The 18,271-nt window shown below is 46.6% G+C and overlaps 1 protein-coding gene across 20 annotated transcripts in view; it reads left to right on the top strand.

Moving 5' to 3' along the window:
• ATXN1 (ataxin 1) overlaps positions 1–16,589 on the top strand; it is a 223,584-nt gene extending 206,995 nt beyond the window's left edge. For all 20 annotated transcript variants that reach the window (XM_057424426.1, XM_057424419.1, XM_057424409.1 and 17 more), the window contains 2 exons: positions 3,520–5,557; positions 12,827–16,589. In XM_057424426.1, the coding sequence (XP_057280409.1) occupies positions 3,680–5,557; positions 12,827–13,357 (2,409 nt within the window). In that variant the 5' untranslated portion in view covers positions 3,520–3,679 and the 3' untranslated portion in view covers positions 13,358–16,589. The remainder of the gene's footprint in view (positions 1–3,519; positions 5,558–12,826) is intronic.
• The last annotated feature ends 1,682 nt before the right edge of the window (positions 16,590–18,271 follow it).

Here is an 18,271-nt window from a genome sequence, read left to right as displayed (position 1 = left end):
GCCATAATTACACGCTTGTGAACGCACGCACGCACACACTGTGGCACACACACGCACGTACAAAGCGGGAGCATAACAACTACCTGGTGTTTGCCGCTTGTGATCGGCAGCTCTGAAGTTACAGAGAAAGGAAATCTTGAGAGTCAGAAAAATGACCCTGATCCAAAATTGAGAAGTGTACAAATAACAAACCCTGCAGCACACAGCAGAAGGCAGGCGTTTATATTTCTAGGCCAGCAAAGAAGAGTTTAAACAGGTCTTGCATCTTTTGTCTTTGAGACACTCTGTTTGGGTCATCTCCCTCATTTCCCTGAGCAAAATCAGTCCTGTCTTATCTTTGCTATTGCTGGAACTTGAATTATGCTGAAAGTGTACCACTTTACTTTTAAGTCTTGAAGTAGAAGTAGACTGTTTTATGCTGCACATTTGCATTTTTGCAAATACATTCCTGTGTGTGTTAGAGTTCAGAGCCTCACCATCAAGTACTTGGGGTTGGAAAAGTGGGGCAGTCTGCACCACTCTGTGGCTGTCTCATCCCTTGTCTCCATTAAGCTTGCTCATTCCCCCTGTGCACTTCCAGAGATTTTGGGCAGCTCTTTTGCTACTGGTGATGAAGAAATCACCCATATGAAAGATTCACACCAAAAGAAAACCCCAAACCCAAAATATTTTATATTTTATACTTTTAAGTATGTTAGCTTTGACTGGGAGGCTACCTAAAACTCAGTGGTTTGATGCTATTTAGCAGAACAAAACCTTTGCTTCAGCTCCTGCAGAATGAAACTTCATCAGGTTTCAACCTGATCTAGCGGAAGGTTTCCCTGCCCATAGCACAGGGGGTGGAGCTGGATGATCTTTTAGGTCCCTTCCAACCCAAACCATCCTATGATTCACAGAGCTTTATAGCAGTACTTACGATGCAGAGAAGCTGAACCCAGATGCCTTAGACTTTTGGAACTAGTTTTGAAGAGCCTGGTTTATCTGTGACAACAAAAAAGACTGTCCTTTTTGGCCCTATGTACAAGCTCCCTGCTCTGTTTCAGGCTGAGAGGCCAGGCTTCTGCTCCCCACTTTTCCCCATGGGAGTGTCTTTAAACTCTGGTTTTGCAGGTCATGTTCATCTCCACGTGAGAATGAAGGATGGTCTGAGGCCGTGGCAAGGGGAGTAGGACGAGTGCCCTGCGTTGAGTGCGTCCCCCCACAGTGTCCCCAGGCAGCCGCCTCAGCCAGGAGCTGCTGACTTACCTGCCAAAGCCAACTGCCCAGGGCAGCCAGGGCTACAGTGAGCTAAAGTTAGCCAAGGATGACTGCGCAAATGTGAGCTCGGCGATTTTATTTTTAGTTGAGCTTAAAAATAAAAATCTGTAAGTCATGTGTAATATAATAATTTTAGCTGTTGCCAAGACACGCTGAGCAACTGTTAGGAGGAGGGGGAAGACCTGTGCTGATACAGCAAGGACCCTGTCTTCTGGCTGCCCTCATCCAGCCATGGTCGCAGCATCAAGGCGGCAGTGCTGGCGGGTTGGGGCAGGTTTGGGTAACGGTGCTGAGCCACTGCTTGGTGGGTGCCATGCTCAAGACATCACTGGCTCTTGCTCTTTTGAAGCTGCCTCAAGCCCTTTTTTCCTCCCTCTCATCTCGAAGCCAAGAATCTACCCCAAAACAGTGCTTTACTACCCCCCTCCCCAGCTCTTTGGCTGTTGGTGTTTTATTACTGTTTATCAATATTTAAGCAATGGAATAATTAACTTAAGACTGATTGTATCAAAGCATCAAAAGGTTTGGCCTTTTCCTGCAGGCTTACAGCAGTTTGGAGGACCATAAACATTAAGAGGGCTCTCAAAGATAGGTTTAATCTTAGCCTAATATGTCTTCAAAGTACTGCATACGCATATAAACATCAGGCTTATTGTTCATTAGAAGCAAGGCAGCAGGGAAAGAAATCCCCCAAAGGAATATTACTTGCCATAAGATAAGTATTATTACTGCTGCTCAGCATTCACTTTAAAGTAGGCTATATACTATTTCCACCTTCTTTCACATCCACTCTGAATTCTTTGTTTCCCATTTTTCTTCCATGTAATGCATGCTTTTCTTGTTAGGATGCTGGTCATGTGGGGTATGCGGTTTCTCAGCACCCATTCTTGCACACCTTTTAAAACAGCCAGAAATGTACGTAAGTGGTGGCTGGACAGGGGCTGGGGAAGAGTTTCATTCTCCATAAAGCCTGCTATGGGACAAGGCTAGGTAGGTTTCAGGAAGGTAGGGGGAGATGGTGAGCTTCTTTGCTTTCTTCCCAAGCATGATGTGGTTTAGTTAAGGCATTTTCCTTAGCCGATAGTAAAAGAGTCAGGAGGACTCTGTTGCCTTTGGGTGAATTAAGTGATGCAAAGCAGAAAATGCAACTGTTTTGCTCCAATAGCAAAGTCATATTGATATAAAATTGTGAGCTTTTACAGTGGTGAGGGCTCCTGGTTTGGATCAGGAAACCCAAATGTGCTTTTCCAAGCGCTCCTGGTGAGGCATCCACAGGACTGAGTTTGCACGGCATGTGGACATGTGGCTGTGGCTGTGAGCATGGTACCTGCAGCCTCCATGGTCAAAAACATCATCCGAAACAGAGGTATCAGATCCCACCAGAAATGCGGATGGTGTCAGCACCTGGCTGCAGCTAACCTGTGCGCGGCAGGGGGCTTCTCCCACTGCAGTCCTGCCTGGGCCCCTGTGTGTGAAGTGTCAGTAGCAAGGGGATTTCAAAGCGCTGGGGAAGAAAACCCAACCCACACATTAAAAACCTGGCTCAGAGCCATCTCTGGCTCTGGACTGCTGCTGTAAATAGATTGTGTTTTGCCAGGCTGGTAGATGAAGGGCACGTGTGCCCCTGAATGAGCAGTGGTGTGGAGGGGGACAGGGGCAGCTGCTGCCTCTGCAGCCCTGCCCAGTGTGACGTGAAGTCGCCCTGTGGGTGACTCGGGGGTTCGAGGGGTTCAGGAGTCATCCACCGGCTTCCCTCTGCATCACTAACAGCTACTTGTTGCTAACGTAAATATTTAGCACATGCCTGTTCCTCAGGGCTCCTTGCCATGCTCCCATGCTTTTTAGGACACATCAGGGTGAAGACAATATCATTGCAGGAGAAGCAGAGTCTGGAAGAGTGAACCAGGCACCTTGGAGACAGGGAGAGAAAGAAGAAAGTGAACCTTGGGAAATTCAGCAAGTGAACCTTGCTAAATGCGACAAGTTGTGGCCAGAGAGTTTCTGATCTGCCTAAAGCTTTAATTGTTTTCCTGATGCTTTAGCAGAGGTATCCATCGCTTTAAAGATTTTTTATTGTTGTTTACAGCGCAGCTGTCAACTGTTCCTTGACACGAGAGAGGCAATGCCTACTGTTTGTGGGGCTTTTTTCCCTGAGGTTTTTCTCTTTCTCACTTGCTGTTTCGGGGTGTCTGCTCATTCATTCTCATTTCTCAGTGCTGACAGTGTGACTCCCCCCCTCCCTTGCCCGCCCTCTCGTTGCAGAATCCAGAGGAGCTGTCGGAGGATTGTGCTCACGGGGAGATGATTCCTCATGAAGTCACTGGATCCCTTGCAGAAATCAAATGTGACTTTCCTTTTATCAGACTGAAATCAGAGCCAGCCAGACAGTGAAGCAAGCACAGTGGAGGGGGGACGGCGAAAGATGAAATCCAACCAAGAGCGGAGCAATGAATGCCTGCCACCTAAGAAGCGAGAAATCCCTGCCACCAGCCTGCCTTCGGAGGTGAAGCCGGTCCTGCCAAACGAAAACCACCGTGCGGATAACCTAGCATGGCTCCCCAGCACACCCGGCAGCCAGGGCGGCCTGGGAAGCCGGCACCGGCCTGGGGGGACATCTTCGGTGGAGGCAGGCTTGCAGCAGGGTTTGCACAAGTCGCTGTCTGCAGGGCTGGACTATTCTCCGCCGAGCGCGCCCAGGTCCGTTCCAGCTTCCACCACCCTTCCCACGGTGTACTCGCCCGCCCTCTCCCAGTCAGGGACCCCCATTTCCCCCGTGCAGTACACGCACCTGCAACACACCTTCCAGTTTGTCGGGCCCCAGTACAGCGGGTCGTACACCGGATTCATCCCCTCGCAGCTGATTTCCCCAACAGCCAATTCTGCAACTGGTGCCGTGGCAGCCACGGCCGTTGCAACCACTCCATCCCAGCGCTCCCAGCTGGAGGCTTATTCCACTTTACTGGCCAGCATGAGCGGCTTAAGCCAGCAGGGGCACAAAGTTGAGCCGCACCTGGTCAGGACGCCTGGACTGATCGCCGCTGGGTCTCCTCCACCCACCCAGCAGAACCAGTACGTCCATATTTCCAGCTCTTCCCAGGGCACTGTCAGAAATGTCTCTCCTCCAACCATCCCGGTCCCTCTGCACCCCCATCAGACAGTGATCCCACACACCCTCACGCTCGGCCCTTCCTCCCAAGTAGTGGTGCAGTACACCGACTCGGGGGGCCACTTCATCACCAGGGATCCCCCCAAGAAGCCCGAGAGCAGCCGGCTGCAGGCGATGCAGGCCAAGGAGGTACTGAACGGCGAGATTGAGAAGAGCCGGAGATACGGCATTTCGCCCTCTACCGACATAGGTCTAGTCAAAGCAGGCAATAAACCAGCTCCCCATCATTACGAGACCAGGCACGTGGTGGTCCACTCGAGCCCTGCCGAGTACGGCACGCGGGATTCGTCAGGTGTCCGAGCCTCCGTCATGGTAGTCCCCAACAGCAGCACACCCACAGCGGACATGGAGGTGCAGCAGGCCACCAACCGCGAGACCTCTCCATCAGCCCTCAACGACAAGGGAAGCTTGCACTTAGGAAAGCCAGCCCACAGGTCCTATGCTTTGTCTCCGCAGCAGGCCCTGGGCCACGAGGGGGTGAAGGCAGTGGCCACGTTGTCCCCTCACACCGTCATTCAGACTACCCACAGCGCCTCCGAACAACTCCCCGTCGGGCTGCCGGCAACAGCCTTCTATGCCGGGACCCAGCCACCAGTGATCGGCTACCTGAGTGGTCAGCAGCAAGCCATTGGATACCATGGCAGCCTGCCGCAGCACCTCGTGATCCCTGGCACCCAGTCCCTGCTGATACCAGTCGGCAGCGCGGACGTTGAGCCGTCAGGAGTCGCACCTGCGATCGTCACGTCGTCTCCTCAGTTTGCAGCAGTGCCTCACACGTTTGTCACCACCGCCGTCCCCAAGAGCGAGAACTTCAGCGCGGAGCCCCTCACCACCCAGCCCGCCTACCAGGCCACCATGGTGCAGGCACAGATCCACCTGCCTGTGGTGCAGTCCATCGCTTCCCCTGCCGCCGCGCCCCCCACGCTGCCCCCCTACTTCATGAAGGGGTCGATCATTCAGCTGGCCAATGGGGAGCTGAAGAAAGTAGAGGACTTGAAAACAGAAGACTTCATACAGAGCGCGGAAATTAGCAATGACCTGAAAATAGACTCCAGCACTGTGGAGAGGATTGAAGACAGCCATAGCCCAGGCATTGCCGTGATACAGTTTGCAGTTGGGGAGCATCGAGCACAGGTAATGGCAATGCATGGTGGGGTAGGGGTGTTGGACTGGGGTACACCCTGTGTTCCCCCAGGTGCAGCTTTCTTCAGAACATCTCAATCACTTTGGATCTGCACGGGGGTGGTTCTTTGTCATCCACACCCATCCATGATACAAACTATGGTCCAAAACGCATGTCTTCTGCCATGCCGGGGGAGCCACCAGGGTCACACTGGTGATAATTGTAATCTCTTGGATGTAAACCAGGACTTTTTTACAGTGGAGAACCCACAAGAAGAATTACATGGGTTTTGATTAAAATACAAAATGGCATAAGCAGTATGAGAGGATATATTTTGCATTTTGATAGGTGATTTTTACCTTCCACACTAGAAAGCTCAGGTTAGATTCAGCTCAGGTCCTACTCTTAAGAGATAGGTAGGGCACAAGGCAGTGAATTTCTGTGGCTTGAAAACTTGGAACTGCCTGGGAGTGGCTCCATTGCACACCTAAGTTACTGAAATGCACTACAGAGTTCTATGGAGGCTTCAGCTGCAGATGGTTTAGACACTGCATAGCTTACATAATCGTGCGTTCAAGGGAAATTCAGAAAGAAAAGACATCTACGTGGCTGTGCTGTGCTTCTGACTTTTGTTTCTTGTTGGTTTGCAATGTAGAAAGGAAACCTGTAACTTTCCAAAGGTATTTTTAGGTTGAGAACTAATACATATTGATCATAAAGCATCATGCTGCTGCTGTCCGTTTTCTGAGCAGCGTAGATTCTGCTGCATTGAGGCTGGAGCAGTTCAGATGTACAAGATAGCATTTTGCTTCCTATAGGTACTCAGTCTAAATAATCTCATTGCAAATCTTTTTCGTTTGGTTTGAGTGCTGCAAACTGCAACATCTGTATCTCACTGCCGCACCCTCAGCACTGGAGAGCCAGAATGAGAGAGAGGGATTCAGGAGCTGGATGTGGACATATGTAGTAAAGCACCTCAAGCTGAGTTTGGAGAAGAAAAACAGTGATGGTACTGAGGAGCAGACACCAGTCTGTGGCCTGTCCTTCCCCAGTTGTGCATACATGGTAAATTGCTACATATGACATATCCTCTTTCTCATATCTAGCATGCAGATTCCCTGTGTAGTTTTGTTCATATATGTGCATGCATCTGCACAGCTGATAGAAGTTGGGCCTCTGGTGCTTTCACTATAAAGATGTGATATTTTCACCCCCCTACTGCTCAACTGTAATTTGGTGCATTTGGTCTTTGTGATGAGGAGAACTGTCCTGGGATCAGGACCAGTTACTGTAATTTGCCCTGGTGCTTTGAATAATGAGTTTTCAAAAGTAGCAATCTTCCATTGGCAGTTTTCATCTCACTCCTGCTTCTCTCCCTGCAGCCAGCCCACCAGTCCCTGCCCCAGCAGAAGAGGTACAGCTTAGCCGGTAGCACTTGTGTCATGTCTCGTTCACTGGTCAATGCAGGCGATGTGCTGTAGGCCTGGGCGCTGGGAAGGATGCCTTTGCAGGGGGTGGAGTGCCATCCTCTGGCAGAAAGCAAGCTGAGCCTGTAAAAATCCAGGGCCAGGCACATGGGTCTCACCCAGCAGTGGCACCTTACGGAGAAGCCTATCAGGAGCAGGCTGACATCATCGTAGCCAAAATACTCCCCAGCTGTGTTTCCCACCGGGGATGCTTCCAGAATGGAGGGCGAGTCACGTAGAGATATGATTAGAAACGAGGGTTTAATTTAGGTTTCCTGCCGATTCCAGGACTTGGGTCTCTTCCCAGATCAGCTGTGTCCCTGCATAGTGGGGACAGCTCTGACGGTTTTCCCTTGCCTGGGTTGAGACAGAGAGAGAATGCTTCTCTGTGCTTCAAGTCTCTGTGACCTCCCTCAGCCTAGCGTTGTTATATGAAAGCATTTAGCCTTATTAGCAGGTGTACAGCAATCATTACTTGTTAGAAAATTGCCTGCATGAAGAGGGCTTAGACTTCTTGTTGCAAGAACAGTATTTAGTCGTGCTGCTTTGAGCAGTGGCACCGTGGTGCTCCTGCACTTAAATACCTCTTGACTCCGAAGTACAGTGGGAATGTATCTGCGTGTGTAGTGTAGCTTGGCAAAGTATTAAATTACAATTAAGTTCCAGTTGCATACATACTTCTGGAAGGAAGGAGCTTTTCAAATGGTATTATCAAGGGATAAGTTGTAAAGAGTAAGTGCCATACAAAAATAGCATTGTTATCATTAGCTTGGGCTCACTTGCGCACTCTTCCCAGGGATCTCTGGGAAGTCATTATAATAGTGATGAATTTGTATTTTCAGGCTCTGTGCAAACATTAGCTAATTTTCTCTCCAATTTAGGGACAGAGGTAGGAGATTATTTTTTAGCTGAGCCTGTGCAACTGTAATGTCAATAGGGAAGTACCATGCAGCTGCTGTTGTATCCTATCACTGCAAGCCCACAGGAGCCCCTCCCCAGCACAGCACTTAGGCAGAAAGAGGTCATCCTCCCTCCTTTCCCTGTCTTCCAACCAGCTGACAAATCAAACCCTCTTCCAGGTCTGGAAACCTGGAGGAAAATTGACCTACCTAAAGCTTCATGCCTTTTTAGTGAAATAGCTGGTCTTAGCCCTGGAGGGATGCAAGGTTTCCATTTCATAGCATCCCTACTCTGGATTAGGAAGAAGTCAAATAAATATCAGCTGCACCAGAACCCAAAGTCTAGCTGTTATTCCTCTGCATTCAAGTTGCTACAAGAAAAGACCCATGGATCTGCATCTCTTTGCAATTCCACATATTATTCTTGTAATAACACTTTCATCATTATTACCTGTTGTTTCTTTTGCTGCCAAGAACAAGAGGAAGCCAGTAATTCACCTCCATTAATGTTAAGGCCAAAATACACAGGAGGTGCAAAAGGAGTTCTCTGAAATGCTTGCTTTTATCCCTGCATTTCAGTTCCTAATCATTCCTCAAGTATACCTTAGAAAGAAAAATGAACATACAGTTCCTAATTTTCCTTAAAAAAAAAAAAAAAGCAGAATCATAGACACTGGAGATGGAAAAGTCCCATTAGAGTGTCTAGTTAGTAGCTCAGGTTAGTTTTGTTTAGTGTTAATTTTTTTAGACTGTCATCCAGTTTAGTTTTCCCCTTGTATCTCTGCACACACACAAACCAATTATTTCTTTTTTACTCTGCACTCTCCTTTTCATTATCTTTGGCACTGTAACAGACGCAGAAAAAGAGATGTTGACTCAGTTCACTGCTGCAGATGGAGATCTCTCCCCGCCTTCCCCTCATGTGATCTCCATGGCCCCTGGTCATGGGGCAATAAGTCCTTTTCCTCGTAGTGATGAGGCAGCTGTGATTTGTCTTTGGATACATATTACTGAATTCTGGGACCACAGCAGATAAGAGCTCATGTGATAAACTCAGCAGCCAGTGGACTCGTGGATAGAGGTTGCTTCTCTTGAGGAATGGTGGGATCACATGGAGAGCAGTAGCCCCTAATCTTCAAGCCTGGAGGCGTTTGTTGTAATAATGATGTAGTTCAGCTGGACTAGATGCATCCGCTGGATGCCCACCAGACCACATGTCGTGCAGGGTGAAGGAAGGTGTTGTTTGGGGTGGTGGGAACATTAGGAGTCCCAGAGTCTCAGAGTAAGGGGCATCATGTGGGAGAATGGCACTGCAGAGACTTCTCTCTGTGAGAGGGAGAGCTTCTAATCCACCAGGCTGCACAGTTAGTTGTTTTTTGGACCCAAGGAATCTCTCACAGCAGCAACAAAGCCTTCTGTGGAGATCTCCACTGCTTAATTGCACACTGGTTCCAGGGCCGCTTCCTTCTCTTTGTTTCCAGCCTGCCACTCCTCGTTTCATCACATTTTAATAATACGGGGAAACCTGATACCACTTAATTGGAAAATGTGTATTTACATTTATTAAAATACAGTTCACTCAAACCGCTTTTATTAGGCACCTTTTCCTTTAGTGCTTGTTACGTTGGTTGCAGCAGCGAGCCCCAAGACTGAAGTTGCTGCGTTTCTGAATGATGGGAAGGGTGTTTTCTGGGCATCAGATCTTTCAGCACCTATCATCCATGTTCCAGCTCCAGCCAGGGTTTCCTGAGCAGTCTGAAATGCCTGCCTTACTTACTGCGTTCGGCTGAGAAATAAAATTACAAAGGGTTATAGAAAATCGCAGATACTCAGTGGCTGCACTGAACAGTTTTGTGTTTTCATTAGTCAGTCTTAAAAAAATAGAAATAGAAATCTAGTTTGCAGGAGGGCCTCATTGTGCTTGAAGAGGGACCAACATTTTCATTTCTTGCTTTATTGTCGTAATAACTGGAAAACAAGTTCCAAACTTCTTTTTCTTCTACATTAATCATGGGATGATACTGGGGGAGGGAGATTTAAAATTATTTTTTAGTGGTTTAGTGCAGAAAAAAGTTATGCACGGTTGTTTTTACTGAACTTTAACACTTTAAAGGGCTTTGACTGCTATTGCTTGTAGAGAATTGTTACCTTAAATCCCAAGTTAGCTGGGATTGTGGCTGGATGTAGCTGTGCTACATGCACACTGTGAACAGATCATGGGAATTCCAGAATTTCACCATCTTTATTATTTGGTGTTACTCATGATCACCACCGCCAATTCTGGGATTTGTTACAGTGATTGACAGTTCAGGCAAGTGTTTTGGATGCCACATGAGGTGAAAATGTGTTCACATCAAGAGGAACTTGTGTCAGCGAGTATGATGCACACAGGCATGTACGATTCCCACAGATACAAATGGCTTTTGACAAGGACGGGAAAGCAGAAAAAGAAGGAAAAAAATACAGCAGGCAGCAAGGAACAAAGCGGAGAGACATAGTAATATAAAGGGAGAAAGCTGTGTCCACTGGATGATCCATCAGAGAGCCCACAGCTCTGTGTAGAGAGCAGTTTCCATTTAAGTCTATGGGAGATACTGATATTGACCACTGGATATTGACCACTTCTCCCAGTTAGACCCCCTACTGAGATGCGTATGTATGGAATAAGATCCCAGACTCTCGGCAAATACTTAGGCAAATCTGGCACTTGAGTGTTTCCTATCCAGCGACATGGAGGGATGGGACTTTCATGGTTACCTCACCCTACTTTCTCCATAGTTCAGAACATAAACCAGGCCTAGAATCAGGTCCTATAGCTTACACTATCTTACACTATTGCCATGTGTGTAGATGACTCTTGATAGACAGTTGTGGTTCGAAAAGGTTTAATATGAGAGAAATTGACATGTTGGGGGTTATCTTGTGCCTCTAAACTGTTCCTTTTGAAATTCCTTGTATAGTGGCTTAACTATGTTGGGCAGGTGGAGTGGCAGGATAATGCATGCAGCGTTACTTGTTGGCCTAGTTGCAGAGGCACATAGCGTATATTTATAGACATCATAAGGTCTTTTTCTATCATTATCAACTGTCTCATAAACAGCAGTTGACTGCTAGTGCATGGCATGGGCTTAACCAGTTGGAGGCACAGTCAGTATCTGATGGGAATCTTTGGGTTTCTGGTTCTGAAGCCCCTGTCTTAACTGTGGGACATCCCTGATCAAGTCTTCTTGCCCAAAAGGGATGGAGAGCTGCAAGGGTACCTCCGGCCCAGCTTCTAGGGAGGGTCTAGCATCAGGGCTGCTGGGTGCTGTACTGCAATTGAGTGCAAGCTCTTCTGTGGCCATGCAAATTCATCCAAAGGTTCACACTTACTATTATGAACAAAGGTGTTTGAACACTGGAGTGCACTCTGCATCTCAAACTGCTTCTATTCCTTGATGCTGAAATCTGGGTTTGACGATACAAAGTCATGCTCGGTATGACAGCGTTACTCGCTTCCAAGGTGAGAGATGGCTTCACAAGCCTGCTGTGATGTTCCTTTCAAGTGAGTCTGTGTTCAGGGAGAGGGAAGGCTCTCCAGGCAGCTGGTATGCTCCATGCCTGCTGGGTGCCTCAGAAATGAGATGAGCACTTGTAATCAGGTGTTATCCTACCCTTTAGCCCCTACCAAACAGGGGTTACAATATGAGAACAGGATCTTGCCCACCATGGCTTAGAAGAGCTCCAAAGGGCACGGGAGCCTTGGAAGCAGAGCCATGGATATCAGACTTCAGCATAAGCCATCCTCTTAAAGTAACAGACTTCACTGGTGCCACACACAGCAAGTTAAAATCGTGTGCCAAGTGTTAAAAAAAGTATTGGTCCAAATTTCCTGCCCTCATGTGGTGTGCTGGGGCGGGCACTCGGTCCCATGGGTGGTGAATTGTGTGAGGCCACATCAAATGTTTGAGCCTGCAGACACAGCACCATGCAGTGAGCATTGAACTGCTGACATGTGCAAAGACAAGCAGGTATTTAGGTGCTTTATCATGTTGGGACCTCAAGGCCCAGCATTCAAAAGGTCAAGGAGCAGTAAGCGCCTGTTGCTGGTCTGTTCTCCTGGCTGTGGCAGCTTCCAGTAAAATGGTTAGGTAGGATTCATAACCAGATGTGTTTTTTTAAAGTAGGGGGAAAGGAACAGAGTGCAGAAAAGGAGATCCAGTGTAGGAATTGCAGAAGGAGGAGAAATGATCCTCTCTCTCCCTGAGGAAGTGCAGGAGGTGAACTTAACTACAAAGCACGAGAGCAGGTGTGAGAAGGGAAGAAACTGGAAGGGTTAACAGGGCTGCTGGCAGAAGGCAGGTTCATGCTCCCTGCTCTTATTGCTACAACTCTGTACATACTCATGGCCTTCCCCTGGAAATGAGCATGCTTTCAATTGTTTCACACTGGTAAGTACACGCTTGTTTGAGCAGAGGTGAGGATGACGTTCTTGTGGTCACTTAGAAAATTGTGTCAGAGCAGAGCTTCCCTTGAGCCATCCTCTGTTTGGAAAGTGTATTTACATGTGGATGACAGGCTCTAGGTACCACAGGGGCGTGACAGGGAACGGAGTTTGCCACATGCCAAAGCTCGTTTGCCTTTTATGCCTCTCAGAGCAGCTGGATGAAGGTAAAGCTTGATTCACACTGATGCCTTCACACAAGTATGCCTGCTGAGCTTGGAGAAAGCATTAGCACTCATGTGACAAGGATAGGTGTGAAGGCTGCTGGTCAGTGTACTGATATTGCAGAAACTGAACAGCACTTTTGCGATTTTAGCTTTATCCCTCTCCACGGCAACAAGTGGTGCCTGCCATGCACGTGCACACAGGTCATCTCACGCTCTCTCTTCTCTTTCCCTCTGTCTCTCTCTGTTGTCCCCTCTCTTCCTGCAGGTCAGCGTGGAAGTCTTGGTAGAATACCCTTTTTTTGTATTTGGACAAGGCTGGTCATCCTGCTGCCCCGAGAGAACCAGCCAGCTCTTTGATTTGCCATGCTCCAAACTCTCGGTGGGGGACGTCTGCATATCGCTCACGCTCAAGAACCTGAAGAACGGCTCTATTAAAAAGGGCCAGCCCATGGACTCAGCTAGTATCTTGCTGAAGCATTCAAAGAATGACAGTCTAGCTGGAAGTAGACACAGGTATGCAGAGCAGGAAAACGGGATTAATCAGGGAAGCGCACAGATGTTAGCTGAGAACGGTGAACTGAAGTTTCCGGACAAAATAGGATTGCCTGCAGCACCTTTGCTCACCAAAACAGAACCCAGCAAGCCCCCGGCAACGAGGAAGAGGAGGTGGTCAGCCCCCGAAACACGAAAACTAGAGAAATCAGAAGAGGAGCCACCTTTGACTCTTCCCAAGCCTTCTTTTATTCCTCAGGAGGTTAAGATTTGCATTGAAGGTCGATCCAATGTAGGAAAGTAAAAGTCGTTTGGGGAAAGGAAATTAGGCTATCCCTTGTCATTTTTATCCAGATTACTGTACTGTAGACTAAATAACCCAGTATTTACATGTTATCATCTTATTTTAGGTTTATGTTATAACCTTGTTGTTATAGTTGCAGCTGGTATTATGCAGGAGACTGGTGCATATGTTTTTCCACAAGTGTTTGTCAGTGACTAGGTTTATCGAGAGCTACAGAAGGGGCAGTATCTGCTTCACACACCCTTAGTGGAAATGAATGTGTTGTTATGGCTCCTGTTTTCTAACACCTCGAGTAGGACAGGGTCCAGCTGTGATTTTGTTTTCCTTTTGTCCTTGTTTTATTTTTTTGTTTTGTTTTGTTGTTTTGGTTCCTGTTCTAGGTTTTTTTGGGGGGAGGTCAGGAGAAGGGAACTGTAGCAGAGGTGTATGTCACATGTGGGTGCATGTGTATGTGTGAGCGTGCATGTGCGTGCATGCGTGCACGCCAGTCCCGAGGAGGGACTGCGGCTCTGTGGCGGGCTGGTCAAGAGGTTTCCTCATGCCAAGTGGATGCTGAGGACACAACCCATGGGTGGTATTGAGAAGGATAGGATAGTCTCTGATGTTTTCAACAACAAGCCAACTCTTACTCAAGGCTCTACTATATATATATATATATATATATTTGTGTGTGTGTATATGTATATATATATTTTTCCCCCCATGGGGTCTGACTGCACTGATTTTTATTCCTAAAAGCAACTGCCACACCAACATTTCCTTTCTGCTTGCTAGTGCAGTTCCATTGCCCAGAGTCAGCCGGCGGGGAGGCTGTGAGGCCTCCGCACCGGTCACCCTGCCAGCTTGTCCTGCATGGCAGGGGTGTGTGTGGTGGGGGTATTGATGTGTGTGTGTGGCTTGGGTGTGCGTGAGTGTGCGAGGAGGCCTGCAGCTCCATGGATGCGCCTGGCTCAGACTCACTCCTATTTCTGTGCAGTGTTAGACAAATCGATCGGGTTACGCCATTGACATTTGCTTCCACAAGGTAGACGCATACTGCCCCTTTGAGATCACAGGCATCCATGGTTTGCAGTTAGATTGCAAATCTTTAACTCTAGTACTGGTTTTAGTTCATGACTATGGACAACTGGTGCCACTTCTTTCAAATTGCGGTGTGACACAGGAATCCGCTGTTGAAGATGAACCTAGAATGTCTTTAAGCACTTAAAATGCTGTTCACACTTTATTGCTGAGCATCCTGGTCTAACACTCAGTACGTACTGTATCTCACTTTAATCTGCTTGGAAAGCAACAACAACAAACAAACAAACAAATCTCTTCAACACTGTAATTACATGCAACTATATAAAGTTTTCTCACAGGCAAGATGCTGAAAGTTTTAATGTGGTTTCAAAGGGATGAATGTGAATTATTGAACTAGTATGTGACAGTCATTGTCCACAAAGAACTACTTAATAGGAGGCACTTTTTAAACTTTAATGCTTGAGAAAGAGTTAAAGGCATATGCGAGCTGACATAATAAAAGGAAAAAAAAATACGAGAAAGGAAAAAGGAAAGAGGAAAAAAATCATTGTCCAGTGTTTTTGAAAAAGATGGACTTTAAAGAATCTTGCAATTTGCACATCTTGAGTTTATCATTTGTGTGGTATTCCTGCAGTTTTTACCTAATAATGTTGTGGGTTGGGGGGGTTCTGAAAGAGCATAAACAAATGTAGCAATTACTCACTAACCTGCCTATGCTCTAGGCCATTTCATAGGGTTATGTTCCTTTCAAGAATTCATTTTTGGTCTTTCTACCGTATCTGCCACACAGAACCAGGTCCTACTGGGACACCTCTGAGAATTTTTCTTCAGACTTGCTGAGAGAGTTTTCCACAAGAAACATTTCTATACTTAAGCAAGGTGTTTGTTTGTTTTGAAAACAAACCTATTGTTATTTTATTATTATTATTATTATTATTATTTGTTATTTTAATTGCATTGTTTCCCATTGGAAAGACGACATTTCAAGAGTTTGGTACAAACCGAGGGGGGAGGGGATTCATGCCATTCAGTCTTTTCTTTCCCCAGGTAGGGCCGGATCCTTTGAGGTGCTGTGCACCCAGCCTCCTGCATGAGCCTCGGGGAGGTGCAAGTATGAAGTACTCCGGGGCTGAGCGCTAACGCCACTAGAAAGGTCCCGTTGTCTTTCAGTGGGATTGCGCTCGGGGCCCTACGTGAGCGAGCGTCTGTGTCGTTGGGTTTGGTTGGCGAGTTCACATCCTTCAGGTAGTTTTGAAGAAGCTGTACTGATTGATAGGGAGAAAAGGAAAGAAAAGTCCATTGTTAGAAACGCAGTAACCTAAAGTGAACAAATGTATTTAAAATCTCATTTTCCCTCTCCCCTGAAATAACAGTGCTTTTATTTAAGAGAAGAAATGTTAACCCCAAACCCCAGCTTTGACTCTGTGACTTGTTACTTGAAATTTAGCTCACACCAGACCTAATTGTTTTTATACCATATTCTGGGGTGTACCAAAAAGTTGAAATACATTTAAAATAGCTTGAAACTTTTCTTGAATTTCCTTGAATTTTATTAACCTCTCAGCAGGCTACCAAATAGCTGAGTGGGTTTCTTCTCACAGTCACACTGCTTAGTTAGTGCTTATTTGTTAATATTTCTCTTTCAGAGAAGTTGCTTAATCTTCCATATACTCTGCTCAGGGCACTTGCAATTTATTGTTTAGTTTTGTTTCCTGTTTTGTTTTTAAGCTTTGATGGTAAAGGAATAGAAAGAATTACAAGTTTTAGTTCACAGTCGTACCACTATTTCCATGCTTCACGTGTACTCGGGAAAAGAGAAATAATCTCAAGTAAAACCATATGCATACACATTTGTGGTTAATAAGGAAGCAGGGGCCTTTAAACTGACTGGATCTATTCAACTAACACTAAAAAAAAAAAGTCTAAAAAATAATAATAATAAAAAACCAAGTTTGGAGCAATAGGAATGTATTAGTTCTGTGCTTGTATTTCAGACTGAGGAATTCTAAAATAACTGGTTCTTTCCAAACAGTTGTCCCTTTCCATGCTTTGGCTTTTGTAGGATGTGCAATACTTTATGTGCCAACTTAGACTCACCCGTGTGGTGGTAGCAGATCTCATACCCACTTCTGATCTCCCCTCATTTTGTTCTTTTTTTGAATAGGTTTTCTTTCTACCTTTTTTTTTGATTCCCTATTAATAACTCCGTTCCTGTGTTGTCGTTCCCCCCCCCCCCAAGAAAAGAAAACATATTAAGGGTCAAGCATCCCCTGCCCCGGGAAACACAAACCTTTTTTGTATTGGATGATAAAAAAGATCCAGGAAAAAAAAAACAAAGGAAAAAACATAAACGTATTGATGTCTGCGTGTCATCCAGGTGGAGTGCGGCTGAGTGCTGTATGGCATGCAGACAAATCCTGGCTCCCATCAGGGAGAGATAAGCCCCCTGGAGACCAAGTCCTTTGCAAGGTGGTGGCTTTGCCTCTCCCCAAAGCCCCGAGCATCCCTTGCAGTGAGTCCCCACGCCTGGGAAGTTCCATCGATCCCTGGGTGCACGCAGAAATTCCAGTCACTGTTGTAGAGATGCTGAGGCGAAGCCCAAGGAGGAGGTTGAGCCGCTGCTTCTGCAGCATCTGCTTTGCAATAGTAACTGACAGTAGTTTTCTTTATCTTTCTGTCTTTTTTTCCTTTCTTTCTTTTTGTAGCAGGCCTGTTTAGTTTACAACGAAACGCATACAATCACCAAGAAATTAGTCAGGGCAAAGAAAAATAAAACAAGAACCTCTTTATAGGGATTTCTAAAAAAGAAAATTATCTATCTGTCTATCTAGCTAATCTATCTATATATCTATATATATATAAAATGACTGTTCCTTATAGTGTTTAACTTAGGCATTGTTTCAGTTTGTCTGGGCCACATCACGGGGGATTTGAGTCTGATGTCACTTACCTCGAGGCCTCTGGTCGAGACCCAAACCGGAGTTGCTGTTGACCTATATTCTCATTTCATACGTTGCCCTTGGGCTGGCTTTTCCTTGAAGACGCAGGCCTCGGGAGGAGGGGGGGAGACACCTTCCTTTTTTTATTCCTTTAATTCCTTCGTCCCGCTGTTGCTTTGTTCGACCTGTCGTTCCCGTCATTTTCTCGGCATGGGGAAGTGACATCACTACTCTCGTTTCCCTTAAATCAAGGAACATTTAGAAACCTTTCACACCTTTTACTCAGGGATGGGGCTGGCATATGTGTGGTACACTGATGTGACCAGAAGCAGCACTTTTACTGCTCCGGAGTAGGGATGTACAATGTTACAGACAAGTTTGGATTTCCTGCACCTCATGGTTTTAAACTTTGTAGATCTCACTTAGATTGCAATACAAAAGCAGCAGGCTTAGCGTGAACTGTAGCTGTCGGTAAATCACGAAAATTCACTTTCTGCAGAGATTTATTTTATTTTAATGTGTGTTGCCAATAGTAGAAAGGAAATGGTGAAATTCTGTTAATTCTTGCAACTGCTAAAGAAGCCTGTATCAAGGACAGCAAATCCTCAATAATTTTAAACACTAACAACAGTGTTATTTTAAAGAGGGGGCCTCTTGGGGCAGTGCTCTGCGCATCCTGGGACCCAGTTCTGCAAACACTTACACACGTGCATACAGGGGGTCCAGGCTGGCCGGTCAGGGCTGCTCAGGAGCTCACTGTGAAGCACGTGTGTAAATCTTTGTGAAACTGAAGCTTGGTTCAGTCAGGGCCAGATCCTGACCATAATCAGACAGATGGAAGAGACTTGGGGTTCATCCAGGCTCGCCAGGGCGGAAGCCCCAGGCTGGTAGGGGGGATTCGGCCTATTGAAACACTTTGCTGTCCTAGGAACTCGACAAAGGGTGAAACAGG

Source organism: Pezoporus wallicus, unplaced genomic scaffold, assembly GCF_028554395.1.
Source record: "Pezoporus wallicus isolate ANWC-B61680 ecotype Strahan unplaced genomic scaffold, APGP_CSIRO_Pwel_v1 contig_5485, whole genome shotgun sequence".
NCBI lineage: Eukaryota > Metazoa > Chordata > Aves > Psittaciformes > Psittacidae > Pezoporus > Pezoporus wallicus.
This window is presented reverse-complemented; position numbering and strand designations above follow the sequence as displayed.